We start from the raw sequence: 9,792 nt of genomic DNA, 5'->3' as shown, positions 1-9,792 counted from the left end.
CTAAGCATTTGAGGGATAAGTATAAATTCCAGATTTCTAGAGGGTGGATTGGAATGATATATATCTGCTCCTTGTTTCAGGTAAGAAAGGCACATACACTTACATGACTGTATCCGCACCTCCGTGCATAGTACTGCAGATGCAACCTGTGCACCAGTATGCATCATCAAATTACACGTACTCATTTTAAGTTTCACATATTGATAAGATTTATTTCTATTAAAACCTCAGATATTTTAATCTACTTAATTTTTAGAATTTATTTACAAGGTATCAGATTGAGGGAAATTCAAGAAAATTGGAGATCATCATAAATTGTAACAAAAAGCGTGGAAATTCATTTGTTAACATTATTCATGCGTAAATATTTTTTATCTGAATACTTAAGACACAAACTAAACCAATTAAAAAAAATTGAGATGCCACGACTCAACTGCTGCATTATACTTATAAATACGTCATTCAAAGGGAGATTATGTGAGATTTGTCATGTTTACTCTAGAACAAATTATTTTGATGTCTGCAAATACTCTAGCATATTCTAGCATATTGGGGGGGGGGGGGGGGGGTTGTGTTTGTAGATATTCAAAGTTTAAATTTCAATTTCCTCGAGTACATGTAATATTTCTTTAAAAAAATATAAAAATAATCATATACCTTGAGTTCAAGTAACGGAACAAAAAATCGTGATCAAAATTACCATCGAGGTTTCTGCCTTTACAATCTGGAAGGGTCGGAACATCCTAGATATTTAACTTTACAAGCTTTACCATAAGTGCATAAGGCTCTGAGGAATTGAGTGGAAAATAAGGTAAATATCAATACGTTTAAGTAAACCTACCTGGTACAAAATAACGTTTAATTTTACCAGGCTTAGTACATGTAAATGCAGAGACATAATGATTAAAGAGTAACTCGAAAGTGAAAGTTCACCGTGCCTAAAAGCTAAAACCGAAAACAAAGTTGTGATCTCCGATTTTCTGAACCATACATTGCTTCACTATGGACATGTATTTTTAAAATTTCATTTTTGTAAACTAATGGCAACTATCATAATAATATATTTTATTGCTGTATATCCTATAGGAAAAACTTAATTTGAAGAAAGTAGCCCAGGCAATTTGAGGTAACCGTTATATATTTTCATTGAAATCTTAGGGTTTAAGTTTAAATTGGTTTTAGCACTGGTGCGTAATTTGTCAATTTCACAAATGATGCTGAAAAATTCTTTCATCTTAGTTAACTTTTAAAAAGTCCTGAAAGTCACTGTTAGTATTAACCTCCGCCCGGCCTGCCCCAGTTTCCACATCATCTCTTAATAAAGAATTCAAAGGAAAAGCTGCAATTCGAACTAACTTACTAGTTTAAAACGCTTTTCTCTCTTTTCCAATATCTTTAGAAGATTGTCCCCTTCTGGATTCGTCCAACCTAAAATCATGAAATATACACATCTCATTACATTTTATTTTATATTTCAAACATACATTGCAACAACTGGAATATCAGCGCACTCTACCTAGCCAACATTTTTGGTGCGCGAACGAAAATATGTCTCAGACACTCTGAATAAACTACATGTACCTATATGCATATACATTTTTTTAAAACTGAGTCAGAGATAAATATAATTTTCAGTAAACAATCAGTGAGTTGACTGATTAAAAGTGCATGGGCAATGTTGACTTCGTTTTATAGAATATCAAGTTTCAACTTCATTCGCATGAATCCCATCATTTTGTTATAGGGATAAAAAAAAGTTACAGGAAGTTTGTGATTTTGATAGAAGTATTTTATTATCATTATAGCTGTATTTGCAGTTGTTGAAGTCAATTTTGAATAATTCAAACATTACGATAGTCAGATGTACATATTTTCTCCCAAATGTCTCGCTATTTTAGGAAAAAGTCCAAGATACGTATTGTACTTTATCTCATGAAGTCTGCTTTGGTGATTGGCGCCTCCCGTGGAATAGGTAAACAAGTTGCCATAATTTTATCTAGAAATGGTTATTCAGTGGGCGTTGCTGCAAAAACTGAAGTTTCCCAGGAAACACTTCCGGGTTCAATCCATGATGTAGTACGTGACATCACTAAGGAAGGAGGTGTGGCTATACCAATCAAATGCAATGCCAGAAAGAGTAATGACATACAAGATGCTGTGACCACATGTATAGAAAAGTGCGTATAAATGGACTGTATTTCAAATTTACAGTGTAATCATACATTGTATTGATATTTTATACAGCGAATGTGTAAGCCAATAACAAGATTTGTAAGTTTTTTGAAAAGTTTATTAAACAACCGTGATCGTATAGATTTTTAAATGCTAGTTTCTGAAATGTCATCAGAATAGACCAATATTCTAGTTGTAGCAAAAGTTTGAAAGATCCGTCCCAAACGTTTAAGAAGAGCGTAGAACTAAAACTCCAAAAGTAATAATTAAGGTGAGGTCCAAAAAATTAGAGTCCAAAAAGTATTCCAAAAGAGTCAAAGAAAAAAGAATAGAATAACAGAATAGAATAATGAATGCCGTTTTCCGGCAAAACAGGGTATTTTGTGCTCAGAGGGTATTCATGGTCCCGGATATAAAAGTAGTTTTCATTGGCTGACTTAACATTGCCATACCACCTACGCTTTGTCCGTAGGTCTGTCCGTTGACCTATGAATCCCAACATGGCACCACCCTCCAATCCAGGTATATCTTCATTAATAATATTTATGGACTCAGTCTCCATCTCTGCACCACAGGAGTTCTAGCCCTAGGCTCTTTTACTTATCTGCTTCAATGTTCCCAATTATATTACTCTCAATCAAGAATCTTAATAGTAACTTTACATTTCCGTTCAAATTTTATTACTTAGTATCGATGGGCTTGATTGGTCTATTCTGATCAATTCCATTACAAAATGATTTACAAAATTATAGTTCATTGTGCCAACAACAAAATCCAATTTGTTCTACCAAGATAATTATAGTTCATGAACATAAAGTCCCTTTTCCAATTATAAAGTCATTGTATGTGGTACACTAATAATGTACATCCTTGTTTAATAACCTTTTATTTTATTTTACTGTCACTACTAAGTTCACTATTAATAACTAAAATGATTAGGATATGAATATAGTCCAAGTTCAAAATGTTCAAATAAAATGTCCGTTCTAAACCCTATAGGTTTACAAATGTTTGTGACAGAGAGAAATTTATATGGAAGCAAGAGTACGAAAAAAAGAAGAAAAGAAAAAGAAACTAATATCATATAGATCAAGTAAAGAAAACTATTTTTGAATTTCATAATGAGTGAAATTTCATGTCTTTTTTTAACATTAATTTATTTCTTGGTTATAGGTTTGGAAAGCTTGATTTAGCAGTATACAACGCAGGGGCTATTTTATGGAAGCCTGTGATAGAAACCCCATTGTCAAGGTTTGACCTCCTACATGAGGTAAATGTCAGAGGGGCATATACCATGGTACAACAGGTGCTCCCACATTTTCTCGAAAGAAATACAGGAAGGATAATATTAGTATCACCTCCTGTTTACAAAAGGTAATAGGCTTATTGGGATTAGCACAGGTATACTCCTGAACATTGTTCTTTATGAATATTCAAAACATTTTAAAACTGGTGATATTCAATTTTTTTTATGGTCCGAATTCAAAAAATCATGGCAACCATCGTTTTACTTGTCTAACAATATTAACTAAAAATCGATTACGTTTAAACAATGCAAAATATATACCCTATATCTGGAACACAGACAATACACTTTTGACAATGAAGTGAAGTGCAAAATAAACCTTCCAGTCAAAAGACCAAGGTCATACTCATTATAAATTCCATCACAGCATTGTGCTTAACAAATATTTCTTGTTTAAAATCAATGAAATTCATTATTGCTAAATTGGGATTTCATATTATATTGATTTAATAAATGAATGGACAGTTTACATGTGTTTGTTTTGACAGATTCTTTAAAGGCAAGACACCATACAGCATTAGTAAGATAGGAATGACTGTCCTTACCCATGGGCTTGCTAATGAATTAAAAGACACAGGTATATTACTAATCTGTCATTTTATAAACATGAAATTTATTTAAATTTTCTTTTTTAATTTCAACTGCTGATGCAGTTCATAATGAAAGGTATTCTTATTGGAATCCCCCCTTATTTATCAATAATGAAAAACATGAAGATAATGAATTGTGATCAATCTCAAAAATCTACAAACAATACAAATCTGTGAACTGGGCATAAATTCCAGAGGTGGGATTAGGTGCCTAGGAGAAGTAAGCATCCTCTGATGTCTGGTTGCAAGGGCCGTAAGCCCTATGTATTGATCAGGTAGATGGGACATTCTGTAGTCAAATGAAGTGTTAAAACAAAGGCCTAACAATTGGAATGAAACACGTCAGCCAAAATACGACCCAATGATAGGTTATATTTGCTAACAAGGTAATTGTAATGACCATAGAATTTACGAAATGCTGACTTTAAACGAAGTTGTTCAAATCCCTGTAACATCAACTTTTCTGCCAACACAGTACATCATATGCAGATGATAGCGGAATATTATTACATAAAAAGGAAAGTTGACGATGGAAAAGCTGAAGTCATCTCATGCGTCATACAGTATAGTTGTTAGTTGGTTATTATCGCCTATAGTCAGTAACACATCCAAATATGAAAAAGATGTGGCATACTCTGTTGTGTCTATTTTCAGTTCACTGGGATATATCGAGTCGACACAGGGTTCAACATAAACTAAAATACCCACTTGTCCACTGGACAAGTTGCCAACAAACATTACTTGTCCGAATGCTATTTTTACTTGTCCGACAGATATAAAGAAAAAATGTAGAACTTTATAATCAAGACTGAAGTAACTATATAAATCACACTTATAAATAATTTTTAAATCATTGAAATAACAAGATGTGTTTGTGAAACACTGATGCCCCCATATGACAGCTTATGGCAAAGGTTAAAGTTTCTCAAATGCAAGTCAAAGTCTAAGGTCGACTCAAGAGATCAAAAATGTTGTTACCCAAAGAAAGGACTTGTGTCAGTGGATATACCTGGTAAATATGAAAGCCCAAGCACCAACTTTTCAAAAGTTATGGTCAAGGTTAATGTTTTCTAAAAGAAGGTCAAACTCCAAGGTCAAAATTAATGGTACGCAGGGGGGAAGACTTTGTCATAAGAAATACACCTACAAAATATAAAAGCCGTTCAAAGTTATGGCCAAGGTTAATGTTTTTCAAAGTAGGTCATACTCAAAGGTCAAAAGGTCTGAATTGTTGTATCCAAACGAGGGTCTTGACACAAGGAAAATACCTGAGAAATTTGAAAGCCCTTGCATCAACTGTTCAGAAGCTAAAGTTGGGTAATTTTGTGCAAAATTGGGTCAAACTCCAAGGTCAAGAGGTAAGATATGTTGGTATCCAAAGAAAGGTCTTGTCACGAGGAATACACATGTGAAATATGAAAGCCATAGCTCCAACCAATCAAAAGTAATGGACAAGGTTAAAGTTTTTGCGGATGAACAGACAGACGGACGGACAGATCAAAACCTATATACCCCTGAGTCTTCGATACGGGGGCATAAAAATATTTGCTGTGGCTTTCAACTCGACATTCAGATACATCGACATTTTGTCAATTAAAATTGTTACCTCCATTCATATGTCGTAGGGTTCAACATTAACGTTTGTCCGATTGTCCGTACCCACTTCATTTTGTGATCGGACAAGACAAACTCCACAAACACATGTCCAATCAAACAAGTACACTTTTTTTTCTTTTTATGAAATATTGTGAATAAATCCCCATAAAATCCATTAAATACTGCATTTATCTAACAGTCTAATATGTATTATTACAAACACTCTTTAAATAATATGGCTAATAAAGGAGCACAATAAGTGTCCATCGAAATCTAACAGTTTGTTGGAACTCCGGCATCCTTTAAATATCAACTTCAGAGTACTTGTATGTAGAATCAGAGGGATTTTTAACAAAGTAATTATGTTGATGAACAATTACAAGATACGAAAATTTCCGAGTTCCTTTTTTTTTTTTTTTTTTTTTTGAAGAAACAGTTGTCATGAACATATACAGATACATGTGTATCAAAGGATTCCAATGATAAATTCAATTTCTCTAAAACCAGCTGACTTCTTTGAACGGCGCCATATAAACTCGGCGTAAAAAATGCAGCGTTTATACAGATCAGATCAATGCAGTCTGATTAACTTAGAATGGCAATAAATATCCCTTTTTTAAGAATCGAAAATTTGTTTTGATTATAATTGATATAAGAATAACTGATGAGTACATTAGACTTGTCATTGATGTCTGTATTTTCTCAACAGGGGTTTCCATTTCCTCCTTATGGCCAGCCACCGCCATTAAAGCATTCGTCACGGACAAACTCCAAACTCCATCATCTGTCATGAGAACTCCCGATGTGTTTGCTGATGCCGTTTTAAAAATCGCTGAAGAAAATTCAGAAAAGTTTGTTTAATTTCTAAACATTATAAAAGGAGCATCTCCTTGCATTGACTGTTCTTTGAAAATGCAATGTACATGTAAATTATAATGATAGATGTTCATAAATACTAAATTTACTTACTTTTTTCATATACGTCATGCATAAAGTAAATATGCATGGCATTTTATTGGCAGTCTAAGGAAACAGGTACAAAAATATTTTTTATTAAAAGAAAAAAAAACGGAAGAATATCAAAAGACAAAAATCCCAAAAGTACGCATTGCAATATAGTCTCTTGTGACATGACCCGGCGAGTTTTCCTTTGAAGTCAGCCGTACAATAACTGCGATACAGAACACTTTTAGTGGGCGTTTCTTATGCAAATGAACAGAAACTGTACTGTATCTGCAAAATATCAACGATACAGTACGGTTTATTTTTAGCGATGACGGAAAACTGAATCCGTATCTTAAATGATATACACACAAGAATCAATCAAATCGCATGATAGCACTGTTAGTATTTATTCAAAATTTGAGATGAATTAAGAATAGAATTTTACAACGTAAAGTTACCAGTGGCGGATTCAAAAATTTTAGAAAGGAGGGCGTGGGTGCAGTACACAAATGGTTTTCTTCGAAAAAAAAAATGTTCAAACTGGAAAATTGGGGGTTTTGTGGGGAGTAGATTCATAATCAGGCCTGACACTATATGTGCGTGATCGTTTCGTGTTGATAAATTTATAATTAAAGTGTATATAAGTTTAGCAAACATAATTTACGAAAGCCAAAAAGAAAAAAAAAAACTCGAAACGGGGGGGGGGGGGGGAGGGGGGGTACCAACGCGCGCGAGTGAGTGCTGGATGTGCCTTTGGGTCCTCTACATTTTATTTCAAACATGAAGGTAATATGCCCCCTTTCTTACATCTGTTTATTTCAATTTGGAGCCAAGAATTTTGTATACACATGTATGACGACCGGTCGATGACATTGTTGGACATTTCTCTCAGAATACAACCTCCCCGAAAAAGTTTTGCTTCAAATACATTCCCATATATGATTTTTATGTATCAAAATGTTTTGCACTAAATTCGTAGCTTAGATTTATGAAAAAAAAGTCAGCAAGAGCTAAATAGAAAGGGAAAAAAACCATACGCAATCAAATATAAATTTAAATTTTGGGAAAACACATTATATAATGCATCTCATAATTATAATTATTTAAATTGATAGATACATGCACGTCCACCTCACTCGGCATTTCAGTTGCGATTGCTAAAAATGGGGTACTAAATCAACTTTCTGCAAAATCATCTGATTGGTTGAGAGATATATACCCAAAATACACATGTAAATTAGCGAGGTCATAAGAAAGGTCATGTCACAAGTCATTTAGAATACTCGTTTCCTACTGTATCGGAGATACAGGGCGGGGCCCGGCTCGAGCTATCGCTCTCGCCTTAAGCCCCGCCCTTTATCTCCGATACAGTAGGAAACTCGTACTCTAAATATAACATAAATTGTGATGGTACATTTGAATGAATCTTTATAATCCCTCGTTGAAATTCATTTTTTTCTCATTTGATAAAGCTAACTATGAAGCCATTTTGTTCACGAAGACTAGCCCTGCCGAGGGCTTATGTTAATGGTATTCTTATATATATATATATATTTTTAGACTGAATGGACTTGCTCTGATTGATGAAGATTTCTTGCGAACCACAGGTGTGTCTGATTTTTCAAAGTACCGCTGTGATCCAGACGTGGAACCTCCAAGAATGATGCCACGGAAATTCCCAGATCTAAGTGTGGAAGAGGAAAACGATAAAGTGTTTCCAAAGCTTTAATACATGCAATAAATAAAGAAAAACAATGATTTTTAGTGATTTATGAAAACATTTGAATTAAATTCCTGGTAGATTAGCAGTATATGCAGCTGCATAAGGCTCAAGGAGTGTTTCAGAGGTTTTCTTGGTATAATCAATTTTTCTAATACAAAGATGATATTCATTGTTATATCAAAGACATCCATGTATGATATGTACCAGAAAATTGAGGGTACATGTAGATTTGAATCTTCACAATCACATTTGATAATAATATTTCAGTTAACTTGAGATTGAAAACTGCAGTTGGCCCTGTATGGAAATGAATTTTCGCCACTTGTATAAAGTTATTAAACACTTTCATGACTGAAGGTAAATAGTATATGGAATTATTTAACCTTTGCTCTATGATATTTAAACTATCGTGTCCTTCATTATCCCTAAGGATTATGAGACATTTAGTATCGTCATCAACAGAAAAGCAAAATCATATACATATGAATCAGTTACGTCTTAGTTTATTTAATTTATACAGTGCCCGTGAGACTATTAACTCGAGTTATCGAGGAAAAGATTGTCGCAGATGACAATCTGTCTAAATGTTTTTAAAAATTCAGATTTCTTTTCATAAAGTGTTTGACGGTCATCCCTCGGATAAATGTAAAAATATTATGCACAACAATAAATTTAAAGGTTTGACCGAAACAAAAGTTTAACTAATGAATTAATACAATATTTTATACAATATGTAAGTGGACAGTGTTGGAAACAAAACTCGAGATTAATCTGAAAGAGTGGAAATTGTGTGGAACATGTCGCATCATTGATTCCGGCATGACATTTTCAAGATATTTAAAAGAAAGAAGGGGGTTGGTACAAAAAGTGACATTCTTCAGAAACTTGTTTAAGCCCTTTAAATTGCAGGGATTCTTGATTTTAAAACTGACATCTTTTTCATTTCAGTACGAGTTTCATGTAAGCTAAGAATAATCTTTTTATGTGAAGAATATTATGGAAATTTGATGCCGTAATCATTCGACATAATTTGCAGAGACATTAAAGACTGTGGTCTCACAATTTGTTATCAATATCGTTTATTTTATTTTTTTTTAAAACGTTGACGATATGGTATTGTACATTTTGACTGTAAAACTGTGTTTCGGTCAAATCTTACAATTTCATACATACATTGTATCAGAACATACATTTTTCCAGGGATAACCTTCACTAGTTTTAATTCCTTAAAAAATTATAACATTTTAGACTAATTTAGTCATCCACGACATTCGCTCTTAAACCGGAAGTTTTACGATACCTGCTATAAGGAACAGATAACTCGTGCTAAGAACGATAACTCGAGTTTACGGGAGGACAGAATAATTCTCTGTAACCACTTAAACTTCTTTGCCACGCATGGTCACCGATTTTGGTGAAACTTTGCTCATATATCATATACAATTTGGTTGCTATGTGTA

At 33.6% G+C, this 9,792-nt stretch overlaps 1 protein-coding gene across 2 annotated transcripts; it reads left to right on the top strand.

The window, feature by feature from the left end:
- Positions 1 to 727: 727 nt before the first annotated feature.
- Positions 728 to 8,364, top strand: LOC133205700 (hydroxysteroid dehydrogenase-like protein 2). Of its 2 annotated transcripts, XM_061341561.1 has the most exons (7): positions 765 to 811; positions 1,087 to 1,126; positions 1,899 to 2,177; positions 3,346 to 3,546; positions 3,967 to 4,055; positions 6,374 to 6,515; positions 8,170 to 8,364. In XM_061341561.1, the coding sequence occupies exons 3-7, from the start codon at positions 1,933 to 1,935 to the stop codon at positions 8,336 to 8,338; spliced, it is 846 nt and encodes a 281-aa protein (XP_061197545.1). In that variant the 5' UTR covers positions 765 to 811; positions 1,087 to 1,126; positions 1,899 to 1,932; the 3' UTR covers positions 8,339 to 8,364. The 2 variants fall into 2 exon arrangements, with proteins under 2 accessions (XP_061197543.1, XP_061197545.1); XM_061341559.1 differs by lacking the exon at positions 1,087 to 1,126 and having other exon boundaries at positions 728 to 811.
- The last annotated feature ends 1,428 nt before the right edge of the window (positions 8,365 to 9,792 follow it).

This window comes from Saccostrea echinata, unplaced genomic scaffold (assembly GCF_033153115.1).
Source record: "Saccostrea echinata isolate AGI-Se365-2 ecotype Australia unplaced genomic scaffold, CSIRO_AGI_Sech_v1 ptg000054l, whole genome shotgun sequence".
NCBI lineage: Eukaryota > Metazoa > Mollusca > Bivalvia > Ostreida > Ostreidae > Saccostrea > Saccostrea echinata.
The sequence above is the reverse complement of the archived record's forward strand: the minus strand, read 5'-3'. Positions and strand labels throughout refer to the sequence as shown.

Excerpts from the sequence above, each read along its gene's own strand:
- LOC133205700 (XM_061341559.1), top strand. The coding sequence starts at position 1,933 with ATGAAGTCTGCTTTGGTGATTGGCGCCTCCCGTGGAATAGGTAAACAA. Across the intron at positions 4,056-6,373 it reads TAATGAATTAAAAGACACAG|GGGTTTCCATTTCCTCCTTA; the intron begins GTATATTACTAA and ends TTTTCTCAACAG. Across the intron at positions 6,516-8,169 it reads GCTGAAGAAAATTCAGAAAA|ACTGAATGGACTTGCTCTGA; the intron begins GTTTGTTTAATT and ends ATATATTTTTAG.